Source organism: Papilio polytes, unplaced genomic scaffold (assembly GCF_000836215.1).
Source record: "Papilio polytes unplaced genomic scaffold, Ppol_1.0 DF823621.1, whole genome shotgun sequence".
In the NCBI taxonomy this organism is placed as follows: Eukaryota; Metazoa; Arthropoda; class Insecta; order Lepidoptera; family Papilionidae; genus Papilio; species Papilio polytes.
The window spans coordinates 588,548-602,042 of record NW_013525583.1 but is presented as its reverse complement, the minus strand read 5'-3'; the positions used below and the strand labels follow the sequence as shown (position 1 = coordinate 602,042).

The 13,495-nt window shown below is 30.1% G+C and overlaps 2 protein-coding genes across 3 annotated transcripts; one reads left to right on the top strand and one right to left on the bottom strand.

Annotated features, from left to right (window-relative positions):
- Positions 1-705: 705 nt before the first annotated feature.
- Positions 706-10,459, bottom strand: LOC106104470 (protein disulfide-isomerase A5). The gene is made up of 12 exons (XM_013284533.1): positions 10,139-10,459; positions 9,253-9,494; positions 8,725-8,932; positions 7,883-8,011; positions 7,479-7,579; positions 6,747-6,898; positions 5,051-5,181; positions 4,129-4,290; positions 3,140-3,281; positions 2,348-2,550; positions 1,726-1,900; positions 706-1,217 (listed from the first exon to the last, which is right to left on the bottom strand). The coding sequence occupies exons 1-12, from the start codon at positions 10,160-10,162 to the stop codon at positions 958-960; spliced, it is 1,929 nt and encodes a 642-aa protein (XP_013139987.1). The 5' UTR covers positions 10,163-10,459; the 3' UTR covers positions 706-957.
- A 221-nt stretch (positions 10,460-10,680) lies between these two features.
- Positions 10,681-13,440, top strand: LOC106104474 (triosephosphate isomerase). 2 transcript variants are annotated; one of them, XM_013284535.1, is made up of 7 exons: positions 10,681-10,712; positions 11,018-11,090; positions 11,211-11,333; positions 11,558-11,669; positions 11,967-12,076; positions 12,146-12,352; positions 12,460-13,440. In XM_013284535.1, the coding sequence occupies exons 1-7, from the start codon at positions 10,696-10,698 to the stop codon at positions 12,664-12,666; spliced, it is 849 nt and encodes a 282-aa protein (XP_013139989.1). In that variant the 5' UTR covers positions 10,681-10,695; the 3' UTR covers positions 12,667-13,440. The 2 variants fall into 2 exon arrangements, with proteins under 2 accessions (XP_013139989.1, XP_013139990.1); XM_013284536.1 differs by lacking the exon at positions 10,681-10,712 and adding an exon at positions 10,852-10,884.
- Positions 13,441-13,495: the final 55 nt, after the last annotated feature.

Here is a 13,495-nt window from a genome sequence, read left to right as displayed (position 1 = left end):
AACTTTTACTTTAATAAAGAGAAAAATGACAAAAAACAATTTCCTCCTGATATGATTGCCTTTGAAGTACAAAATTATTTAATATGCAAATATGTAATGTGCAAAAAAAATAATGTGCAAAAATATGTATCCCACATCATTCAAAACAATATTTTAATAATATTTAATTTCAATAAAAGTACTAACTTTTGCTTAAATAACAAAATATTTTTTACCGTAACGTTTCAAAAGAAGAAAGCAATTTTGAGATTACAAAAAAGATATACATAAATATATAAAATCAATTAATTTTATCACCATTGAAAATAATATATTCAATATGCAATTGAATTAAATAAAATTATACATATATCTGATTATTTTGATTAATTTCAAACAAATCATGTTATTTCACAATTTGCATTAATAAAGTTTTGAATACGTTAAAAATACTAAATTAAAAATATTAAATTAAAAATCATTGAACTAAGGTTTTAATAAAGCTTACTTTGTGATGATACTTGTTTTACCAAATACAATTTAAGTCTCTGCTATCAAAACATACGAATTTAGTAATCTTAGGACCTGTCCCATCACTGACTGATAGAGTCTCAGATAGCTTAAAAATGACTTCACTGTCAGATAAGAGAGTAAAATCCGATATTTTCATCAAATATTGTACATGATTACAATTTGGTGGACAGGTCGTAAACCAAGTAAATATATTACTGGTACAAATACCAATATTACAAATACAAAATTATTACAAATAGGTTTAAACCAGTTTATAAATTGACAAATAATTTGACAGCCGAATATAGGGTCTGAGTTGGCACACACACGATTAGAGTAGTCTACTAAACCATTTGCCAACTCAACGGTTACTTATCCATATGTCGGATCCCGAGTATTATTAAAATCGCTAGAGACTCAAGAATTATATGAAACTGACAAATGGAAGCTCATACATCAATTCGATTACAGTTCATCTTTAATTTTAGCATGCGACATACAGAATTGTTCAAAATCTTCAGGTGTTCTGTCTCCATCGTAATCAGCTAGAAGTTCACCATTGGAGTATATTTTAAATGTAGGTAAAGTTTCTATTTTCGCGTAATCAGCGACTTTAGGATTATCTGACGCTTCCACTGCAGCGACCAGTACTGGACCACCTATTGACTTCATTTTAGTAGCCAGTCGACTGTACACTGGCTTCACTGTCGAACAATGACCACACCCTGCAAATAATTATATACATTTATAAATTAGATTATAAAGGAAGACACCAAAAGAAATCTATATTAATTTGAATAATCTATATTAATTTTAATATGGATTAAAATTAATATAGATCTATATTAATTTTAATAATATAGATTAAAATTAATATAGATTAGTATAGACTAATATTATAAAGAGGATAGATTTGTATTTCTGCATGTATTGAAATAACTCAACACTGGGCCTAATTCAAAAATTCTTTTTAAAAAGCTAGGTTATCTGTAACATAGGCTTTATTTTTTAATTTAACGCGGACGAAATCGCGACCAACAGCTAGTATTACATATAACAAAAAAGGTCCAATAACAATTACATAAATTAGCTAAGCTTTAAATTAAATAATTTCTTCTTAATAATAAAAAAAGGGATTTGATTGTTTGTATTAAATAGGATTTGAATTGAGTAACAGCTACATTTATTACTCGATTTTTTTTGCGTTACTAAAATAATAACGTATTTACTTACATGTAGCATAAAACATAATAAATGTCGGTGTTTTAGATGCAATAACGGAATGGAAGTCGTCATCATTGACCATTTGCACATTTACACCGAAACCTGCTTCTTGACTTGTTTTAGGCTTCTGAGGAGTCTCATGCTTTCCTCGCTGACTGTTTATGAATGTTACAAAATCTTCTTTCTAAAAAAAATACAATTTTACATACAGTTATTATTTGATTTCATTTCAAGATTAAGAAAAATATAAAATAGCGCCATCTATGGTATGATTTTTAAAACAACACTATAATTTCGTTAAAAGAACATAGATGGCAGTAGTAGTTCCGTTAAATTCCAAGAATTTAATGATCTTTTACATAACTAAAAAAACTGTGGTTTCTTTTTCATATATATATAGATAGATTAACAAATGATTACTTCCGATATTTTAAATACTTTTTCTATAATAAAAGTGACCAAAGAAGCAAATTGTCACAATATTTACTAAAATATGAGTAATGGTAATATTTTGTTGATAATTTCAACATATTGTTGTTCTACACATGCTCAGTTTTACCTGAACAATTAAAATTAAAAACTGTAACTAAAAGTATGTGGCCGTTTTAATTATGTTAAAAAATCTACCTACCTTCCGTCCCCCACTATAATCTTCTACTAATTTATTGAAATAACTAAAGTATTTAATTGTTGGATATCCTCGCACTTTATAATTAGAGCACAATTGTTGTTCAACTGTACAATCCACAGCACCAAATACAACTGACAATTCATCAGAGAATGTCTCCGCTGCTCCGGAGAATTCTGGTTTCGTACTCTTGCAATGTCCACACCCTGGAAATAATTCAATACTTATTATGCAAAGTCTTATTAAAACTAGCTTTCGCCCGTGACTCCGTCCGCGTGGAAAAAAAGTAAATAGCCTATATGTTCATCCCCACTATGCTCTACATCTGTTATTATTATTCTTATATTAATAAAAAGCGCTACATTTACTACACGCTATCATACCAATATTATAAATATGAAAGTTTAGATGGATGAATGTTTGTTAAGTTTGTAGCCTAATCGGCTGAATGGATTTCTATGAAATTTGGTATATATAAAGAAGTTATTCTGGAAGAACACATAGGGTGCTTACTTCTGTTTTTTTTTTATTCCAAGCGGACAGACTCGAGGGCGAAAGCTAGTATGCTATATATTTGTACGCTATTTATTAAAGGGTGAATGAACTGAAAAAAAATTATATGGCAAAGGGACAAAAACTACAAAGCCGCAAGCAGCAAAGAAGATTGCTGGTAACTGTAATTGTTAGCCAATGGCAACATCTTTCATTATTGTGTGGATTTAAAATTTGATAGTTTTACAGTAGATAATATGATAGTGTTATTATAATTTTAAACAGATAGTGTAAAGAACTTACAAGGTGCGTAGAACATTATTATTGCATGTTTGATTTTCCGGAGGGTATTTTTGAATGTTGATTCACTAAGATGTCTAACTTGACCCTCTTCTTCAGACCAGGGTTTTTCTGGTGGCGGTGGAGGAGGCGGTTCTTGCGGATTCTAAATAAAACAAACACAAAATTAATTATTTTTAGACCTCTTTTGCAATCAAAATTGTTAAGCGGTTAAACATCTACTAACAAGTACCAAAACCATCTTTAATAACCCATTAGACTTTGAGTGCTATTATTTTAATTTCCACCTTTTAAATATTTCACAAATCAAAATATTTCCATATTTTAACTATAAAAAAAATTTAAGACATACGGCCCAATACTGAAACAACATATAAATAAACTGTAATTGTAAACTGCAATTCAATAAAACTTTGACACCTGTCAGAATGTAAGTGGCATAATAAATGAAGTGTTCATTTCAGTATTCGGCCTTATCGAGGATTTAATTATATTATGGTCGGTTTCTTACTTAATTTCGACCAATTCGTTCGTGTTTTTGATTCTTGAATTTCAACTAAATTAGTTTTACGTAGTTTTAGTAATACGCTGTTGAAGAGGTCAATTTAACACTAAGGAATCACTAGGTAATATAAAAAGATAAAAAAAAAGGGAAAACTTTAGAAACCCATCATTAATTAATGTCCGTGAAGTGGAAGCAATTCCGTGTTTCGTCTGATGAGTGTGGTGCCGGGGGTCTAATTTTAGTCCCTTTCCCTTTCCACCCTTTTCTTAAGAGGTAAGAATGAAATAGAAAAGTGGACTTTACGGTCGAGGAGCCGCACAGAAAGGGGAAATGTCCTCTTAATGTGCGTCTCCTCCTCCGTCGGATAAGGGTAGGCAACGCATCTGCAATTGCGGACGTTTATGGGCAGCGGTCGCTTTCCATTTCGGTGGATTCAAGCCGCTTGCTCTTTTGCCACCTCATATTATTAAAAAAATGTAATTTTTACCTTAATAAAGTCAACGATTTGTTCCTCCTGTCTAGCATGACCCGCGTCATATTTAAATTGGCCCTTGTTAAAGTATTTTAATGTTGGGTAACCTTTAACACCAAAACGCGACGCCAAACTAGATTCCACAGTTGCATCTACAGCTGCTAAAACACCTGGGATCTGTAATAAAAAAAAATACTTATACTAGCTTCTGACTGCTATTTTGTTCGCAGGGAATAAAAAATCACAGCCTACATGTTTATCTAGGTTATGTCTATAAGTCGATTAAATAGAATTTAGATTACTTAGTTATTACCAAAAAGTATAACAATGTTTTTTTTTTTATGAAGATAATGAAAATGATATATAATACTTCTGTGTAAATTTAACTTAATATTAAAGGAAAAAAATGATTCAATAACTTGAAATGCTTGTATTGTAAAAAATGTACATTTTAAATAATACCATTTTTCTGTTTACCCATTTTTTTTTTAAATTATAAGCACATTTATTAAAACAAGTAGTTTAATTCACACACACAAGAAATTCACATTAAATGTACCTTGAAATTTACAAATAAACTATTTCCAACTGAATATTAAAGTGTGTCAAATGCCACAAATTAAATTTGTTACGCCTAACACTATAATCTATTAACTAAATATATATGTCGGCTTGAGCTAGCACGATATCAGAACGACTACTAGTCGAGATGACATGTGGGCGGCCAGGGAAAGTCTGATTGCAGGGACACATTCACAATACTCGGTCAGGATATCATCGACCTACCAAGCTCATATCCTTCAAACAATGATCCCTATTTTAGAATAATCTAAGTTCTCACGAAAGTCGCTTGGCGGCGCTCGTGTTCTAATTATGACTTAAATTCAAATTGATTTCTTCTTCTGATTGCGACATATATAAAAGTTTGAATACATACATTTTCATTATTTATCCTGGCGGCTGCTTTCTCGAACTCTGGTTTAATTCTCTTGCAGTGTCCACACCAAGGGGCGTAGAAAACCACTAAAGCATGTTCTACATTCGCTAATACACTATCGAACGTGTCCACTGTAATATAAAAGCTTTAGTAAGGATAAAAATTAATAAACCCAAATTTAAGAAAATATATATACTAGCTTTCGCCCGTGACTCCGTCTAGGTGGCATTAAAAAAAAACAAAGTGAGTAGCCTATGTGTTCTTCCAGAGTATCCTCTACGTCTATGCCAAATTTCATCGAGATCTGTTCAGCCGTTTAGGCTACAAACTCTAACAAACATCCATCCATCCATCCATCTAAACTTTCACATTTATAATATTAGTATGAAGTAAAAAGTAAAATATAAATAGACTAGATATAGTGAATGATTTTTTTTTCACCAGTAATTTCTTTACAGTTATTTTATGTTTGTTGTCAAGTTTAGTATTGCACCTCATGTTGTATTGATATGTTATAAAACATTTAACAAAATTACAACAAGCTCCACCCTTTGTTCTTCCTCTGTACGTTTTTTTACCTCTTTAAATAGAGTAAATTGTTGGTATTAAACATGTTTCATCCTTTTCTTTTACTTTTACAAAAAAGAGATAAAAGATTTGCTACAGGTATAACATTGTAAACTTATAGATAAGACTCTACTGAATATATCAATAATGTCTTATCCACATTATGTTAGCATTTACTAGAGTATCGAGTAGTCTAGAAACTAAACATGTCTAAACAATAAATTTTTAGTTTTGTATACAATAAAAATAATTTAGACAAGAGTATTTTAACTACTTCAGTACTCAACTAAATTACTAGCCTAGTGTGAAGCATAACAAATTAAATTATTTACAATACTTACAATATTTCAATGAATGCATAGATATATTTGAAATACTATGTTGAAAACAATGTATTACTTTGTGATTACTAAAAATATTACAAAACACCATTGTTATAATTTACAGATTTTGATTAATAACAAATATGAAACTGTCATTAATGTCACTTGAAAGTAAAGTTATTGTGATAGAAGAAAAAAATAAACCAAGTAAATCCTACAAAAAATATATGTGCTGTAATTGTGGTATTTGTACCAAGATACTTTCGTTAAGAAAATTATAAAAACTAGCTTTGGCCCGCGGCTCCGTCTGTGTAGAATTTAAAATAAAAACATAAGTAACCTATATGTTCTTCCAGACTATACTCTACATTATACTGAATTTCATGTTAATCCATTTAGCTGTTTAGACTACAAACTCTAACAAACATCCATCCAACTTTCACATTTACAATATTAGTATGAATACTACTTTCGTAAATGGAAGATATTTCATGTACACTCTGATGATTTTGCTTTGCGAAGGCCTAATTTATTCCTTTCTTATCCAACCTTTTCTTATGTTAGATGGGAAGAAGAGATAGATTTAGCAAGGGAGGGGATATCCTCTTTCTATAGATTCCCTGTTTTATCAATTAAAATGCATCTCCAAATACAGGTGTCAATGGACAAGTCATTTCATTAATTTTACTATTTTTTTTTCCATCAGGCTGGTTTTTTTTTTACTATTTAGAAATTGTTTAAATAAACTACATTGTTAGTAGTTATATATTGTTTAACTATATTATTTTAAATATCAAATTCCTTACCCGTTAAATGTACTACATCTGAATCCTGTGACCAACTTTCATCGGCTACTTCGTTTTTTTTCTGATGTGCTTGTGAATTTGGATCCCTCATAAAATCTACTATCGCTTGATGTTTGTTATCACCATTGTATGGGAATTTCAACTCACCCTTCCTGTTAAAATACAATTTTAACGTAACTCATACTAATATTATAAATGCGAAATTTGAGATGAATGTATGGATGTCTTTCAGAAGTTATCTGCTTGTAACAAACATTCATTCGTTCATGTGCGTCTTTGAGTTTAAATTGTGCTGTGGTCATTGAACTAGACAATAATTATAAAGATATGCAAAACCATGAAAAAAGGTGTTTCAACTATATTTGGCAGATAGGCAAAAATATCACACTAGCTTTCGCCCTTGACTTCGTCCGCGTGGAATTAAAGAAAACAAAAGTAAATAGCTTGTGTGTTTTTCCAGACTCTCCTCTACATCTATGCCTATATTTAGAATACAAACTCTAAAAAACATCCATCCATCCAAACTTTTGCATTTATATTATGATGCTATCAACACGGACTTTTATAACTAAAGTCAGTACAACAACCATATCCTTTACTTTTTCGCCAATTTCCAAGCATTTTCAGTACCCCAGAAATCAGGTCAACATCATAAGATATGTCTACACAGATGAAAAACATAGTATGGAAGAACATACATATTGTTAAATATGGTAAAAGTGAAATACTTACTCATAATATAGAAGGGTGGGGAATCCAGTGATATTGTATTGCTGTCTTATTTTTGAATTACCCGGCTTAGCAACATCAATAGCAGCAAGTAAAGCTTCACCCTAAAACCAATAGTAACGAAGTTATCTCCGGAATATCTCAACAGACAATAACATTTTTACAGGCATACTCTATTCATATTATATTAATCATTTTAATTTTGTGTAATTAAAATAAAAAAAATAAACTGTCTGTGTTTTTCTAGGCTATGTTCTATATTTATGGTGTTTCTATTATCTTTTTAAAGAAAAACACAGACAGCTAAATATTTTTTAATTTCAATTCCATAAAACCAAAATCAAGGTGATCATATGTGTAGATGCTTGTAAAAATATGTTATTAAAGCATTTATTTGTATATATTACCTTTAAATCTGCTGCCGCAGCTACATATTCAGGTTTCAATGTTTTGCAGTATCCACACCATGGAGCATAGAACATGATCAAAGATCTCTTATAGGACGCCATACCCTTTTTCAAGAATTTTGTCAATGCCTGAAAACATAATCATTTACAGTATACTAATATTATAAAGCGGATAAACTTGTATGTATTGAAATAAATAAAAAACTACTATGCTTCTATATTTCTTTCACCATTAAAAAGATATTAGTGAGTAACATAGGCTATTATTTTTTAATTTCAAATGGGCAAAGTCAGGAGCAACAGCTAGTTTACAATATAATGTATATGAAACAATTTTGATAATTGTATTAAATATCTGTAATTATGCACAGTTTTGTTGATGACCTCATAACACATTAACTGTCTACTGTGCAAGAGTTTTGAATGCAATTGGTAATAATGGAAGGGGGAGTCTTTAGCTATTGCTCCCGACTTCGCACGCGTTTAAATAAAAAAATATATAGCCCATGTTACTCACAGATAAAATAGCTTTTTAATGGTGAAAGAATTTTTGAAATCAACCCATTCCTTTTTGAATTATTTCAATTCATACAAAAATACAAATCTCTCCTCTTTATAATAAAGTACAACCTCGATAAATTAAAGTCTAAGGGAAACACAAAATATTTTAAGTTATAGGGGTTTTAAGTTATCAAGGGTCTATGTTGTAGAGGTTTTGGGCTCTGATGGGAACGGAACATATTATTTTTTGAAGTTATAGAGGTTTTTAAGTTACCGAGGTTTGAGTTATAGAGGTTCTAATGTATTATTACAGATTAAAAAAAGGTAATACTATATATTACCTCACCATCCTGGAGATGAAATATATCTGTTGCTTTTGGGTCTTCTTCCCAAGGTAAATCACCAGTAGGGTCGCGCAGGAAGTTGCAAAGTGCCGACACTGTCTCTCCCCTGTCGTAATCCTTGTGGTATTCACCATCTTTGTAATGTTTGATGTGATACGGTTTTTCATTACTAACTTTTAACTTTTTGCACAATTTTTTGCCATCACTGTAATGATATAAAAATGCTGTGTGTTAAAAGTGTTCCTTTTGACTAAATTACTAATAACTTCTTAACTTAGGGTAGGCTCCGAGCCCCTCAGTGACAGTATACAGGGAGCTGGTGATGAAATGTGTTCCATTATTACTGTGGAATTTAACATTTACATTTTTTGAGCATATTTTAACCATTGTTATTGTATGAGTATTTCAGCAATGGAAATCTAGAATTATAGAAATAAAATGGACTCAAGAAACATTCTTAATAGATTAAAACACAAACAGAAAGCATTGGCAATAGCTAGATATTAAACAATGTAAATTTATCACCTGTTACTACAATCAATGGATACTAAAGTTGCTTTTCCTTTCATAGTGTCTGCAGTATCTTTAAAAACATCCCCAATAGCCTGTGTTGACTTTGGTTCATTAACAAATAAAACCAACACATTTGTTTTAGTCCTTAATAACTTTTTAAACTCCTTTATGTCATTTATTTGTGATATGAGATTATTTTTCTGTTTCTTTGCATGGACTAATGTTTGAGTACAAAGACAAAAACATATAAAAAGCTGTAAAAGAAATGTTCAAATTTAAGTCTCAATGTATGCAATTGCTACCTGATTGATGGGTTTTTTAACTGGTTTATACAACTTAAGATGCTATATACATACTGTTTGAAATAACAATAATTGTTTTACTAATCAAGATAAAAAATCCAACATGGTTAAAAATATTAAACCTTCAGTCTAGGATTTTAGTTAAGAATAGCATAGTATAGCAGTTTACATAATAACAGAAACATTTTGAAATAACTATTGTTTGCTCACAATGCCTAATTCAATAAACAGCCGAGTGTACTAACTAATAAAACATGGAATAATTCGCCACGCGGCATTTTAACTTCAGACGACAAAATACGAATTTTATTTATTGTTTATCACGAGTACACTTTTTCTTAAAATGTTTTCGCAGAGCCACGCACTTTTTTTAAATAATAATACTAACATTAACATAAAACAAAAAACATTGTTGGTGATAGTTTTTTGTTTTAGGTAATGAAATGGATTTCTTTTAAATAGTATCGGAAACTTTAAGTAATTTTAGACCATTACTTATTTTCAAATAAGTTCTATCCGAATTTTACACTATTTTGCTTTTTAATTCATGAAACATGTGTATAAATAGAAAAAACGAAATGCCGGCTTTTACTCACTTTTGACAAAAGTTGATATCGCATGATTTAACACAGCTCCAGCACAATTACACGGTAAATTTATGAATGATGCAATAAATTGTAATTAATCACTATCTAGTAAAGCGTATTATTTTTAATTTTCAAACTAAGTTTTAAGTTTTAACATAATGTGAAGGACTTGGTTCAAGATTTTTCAAAGAGCAATAGTGATGGGCGTTAAATCGTAAACAAGTTAAAAGGGCTGTCGATGTCGATTGTCGACGTCCTTCCACGCGTCGTTAATTCTCTGCTGACTTTCTCCTAAAGAGTAAATAAACTTCGTACATAAATACGTTAGATTGTCTGTCTGCTATAAATTTGACTTTAATCAATAACGTTAAAATTATTATTATTTCTTTGTTTGCAGTAGATAAACTGACAATTCAATAATTAAAGTAGCCGAGACTTAAATGTTTTGTTTATCATTTTGGGCGCTGACCCATTTCGTTTTTTTTTTCAGTTCCGGTTTTCTGTCCAAAATCTACTAAACTTGGTGGTGTAAATTACATGCAATGGATTTAAATTAAAAAATACCGATGGAAAGAAATAAAAGGTTCAGAGATGGTTTTTAGAACTATTGTACTTAAAAAAAAGAAACATACAAAGATTTTTAGTGGTAACCCTAGTGACGATTAGAGGTCTAACCGGCAAGTTTATATCGATTTTGTCAATGTCATAAAGGTCATACAAAGTTAGTTTTAGTTGTTCTAGCTCTCAGTTCAACGGTGAATTTACTTATTTATGATTGGTTTAAAATCTAGTACTTTGAATTTGAGCGAATAGCCAAAGATAATGTTTTGATATAAAAATAATGACATAAGTAATGTAAACGAAATCAAACTTATTTTTTTTTTGCAGAGCAAGTGAAAGACGAGAAAGATCATTGGATTCACCGAGTGCAGTATCTTACTCTGAAAAAAATTCAAGAGGTGTAAGTACTATATTTATCATTGTCTTACAAGTTTTTTTAAATCTTTATGATAATATATTGTCCTTATTACATAACTTTTTTTAGTTTTACAAAGTCCATAATACTTCTTTTTTATTTTAGCTAACCGCAAAAATGGCCCGCAAATTTGTCGTTGGAGGTAACTGGAAGATGAATGGAGATAAAAACATGATAAATGAGATTATAAACAATATGAAGAAAGGTCCCTTGGATAAGGATGTTGAGGTATATAATTTATTCTTTCTTGCTGAACTTTAATGTTAAAAAAGTGTTAATATGACATTTTGACCTTGAATGTTATTGTTTTATGCACTTGTAATTTTCAATATTATTGACGTATTAAAAAGAGATTTATCTAATCATTTTTAGTAATACTTTTTCAAGGTATTTGTGGAGTTTCTTTTGTCTTTATATGTATGATTGATTTTAAAAATATTTTTTGTATACAGGTAATTATTGGGGTTCCTTCCATCTATCTTACTTATGTGAAGAGTATTGTCCCTGATACAATCCAAGTTGCTGGACAAAATTGCTGGAAAGTTCCTAAGGGTGCTTTCACAGGTAATATTGTCTCTATAATATATTGATATGCCAATGATTATTATCTTGACTTTTAATAGATGTATATCAGCTATTATATAAAAAAAGTCCCTTGTTGAATCTAATAACATATTTCTGCTTGCGTCTGTGATTTGTCATTTTATGTACTGCATACAAACCTTTCTTATTTTTGCGAATGTCTGGTTAAATATGGGCCCTTGTGCTAAAGTCAGGTTAAGTTTATTTATGATAGTACTGGTAATGCAATTTTTTTTATTCTAAAGTTTGTGGGAATCATTCTTATATGTAAATTTTTAGGTGAAATTTCACCCGCTATGTTGAAAGATGTCGGTGTTAACTGGGTTATCATTGGGCATTCCGAACGCAGGACAATTTTCAAAGAAAATGATGACCTAATAGCAGAAAAGGTATGTATAACTTAAATTTTAGGTTATAAAATCTACAGTTCTATATAAATATTTTTTTTGTTAATTTAGGTGGCACATGCTCTTGACTCTGGCATGAAAGTGATTGCTTGTATCGGTGAGACGTTGGAAGAGAGGGAAGCAGGAAAGACTGAGGAAGTTGTGTTCAGGCAGACTCAGGCATTGGTTTCCGCTATTGGTGACAGATGGGCCAATGTTGTGCTTGCTTATGAACCAGTCTGGGCCATTGGGACTGGGAAAACTGCTTCTCCGCAGCAGGTAATGTACTAATTCTATTACTTCTGCATTACAGGGTTATTATTTTACCAGTGGTATTACAGTATTTTAGCGGTATTGCTTTTATTGACTTTTTTTAATGTCTGCAGGCTCAAGAAGTGCATGCTTCTTTACGTAACTGGTTAGCAAATAATGTCTCAGCTGAAGTTGCTGATACTGTGCGTATTCAATATGGAGGATCAGTTACTGCAGCTAATGCAAAGGAGTTAGCTCTGTGTGCTGATATTGATGGCTTCCTCGTTGGTGGTGCAAGTTTGAAACCGGAGTTTGTCAACATCGTTAATGCTAATAAGTAAATTTCCTTAATTATCTTGATGTATTTAACAAATTATAATTATCACTTGTCTTGTTGAGAATTAATGATTTGAAATATCCTTTATTTTGTGTATTGTAGTATATTAAAATATGATTAACATAATATGAATTAAGTACAAGATCTTTGATGTCGTTGTTTTAGGAGATTTTTTGAATGGGAATCTGATATTCTTTAGGGAGTTTCAGTATTGTAAAATGACAGGCAATTTTTTATTTGCAATTATATAAACATTTCATTAATCTATTAAAAATATGTGTTAGTTGTTTAATGCTATACTATTGAAACAATAGTATCTAATTTAATTAAATTATATTTAGATGTAAAAGAACTGCCAACAAAATGTTTTAATTAACGCGTTTTTTTAACAACATTCAAATATTTTTCTTATCGTATTGTTGAATTGTTTCTATGTTATTTGGTTCTTCATTTATGTTTAAAATCACTGTATTCTTATTCAATTAAATAATAATATCGAATGAAAGTTTGATTTTTATTAAACTTCATACTAATCAAATATCAAGTTCTACGAATTTTTATTTTATAGTTTTCTTTTTTACTTTTTGAGTTTGTTCAAAATACAACTAAATGTTTTCTTGATATTATTATAATAAAGGACAACATAAAAGATTGTTTCTTTTTCCGTTCTCAATTTTTATGACGATGTTTTCAAGTTTTCTATAAATTATATATCATTGTAATGATTACTTGTTTATGTCTTATTATTATTATGAAATTAAAACTATTACTTCAATTATTTTGAGTTAATTTATTAATAATCCAATAAAAACAATAACAAATAGACAATTTAA

Bases quoted from the DNA above. Each gene is read 5' to 3' on its own strand.
- LOC106104470 (XM_013284533.1), bottom strand. From the start codon at position 10,162: ATGCGATATCAACTTTTGTCAAAA. The intron at 7,580-7,882 runs GTAATATATACA...TATTGGTTTTAG, and splicing joins CTGCGGCAGCAGATTTAAAG to GGTGAAGCTTTACTTGCTGC. The intron at 6,899-7,478 runs GTAAGTATTTCA...GTATTTTAACAG, and splicing joins CCCACCCTTCTATATTATGA to GAAGGGTGAGTTGAAATTCC.
- LOC106104474 (XM_013284535.1), top strand. The intron at 11,334-11,557 runs GTATATAATTTA...TTTTGTATACAG, and splicing joins CCTTGGATAAGGATGTTGAG to GTAATTATTGGGGTTCCTTC. The intron at 12,077-12,145 runs GTATGTATAACT...TTGTTAATTTAG, and splicing joins ATGACCTAATAGCAGAAAAG to GTGGCACATGCTCTTGACTC.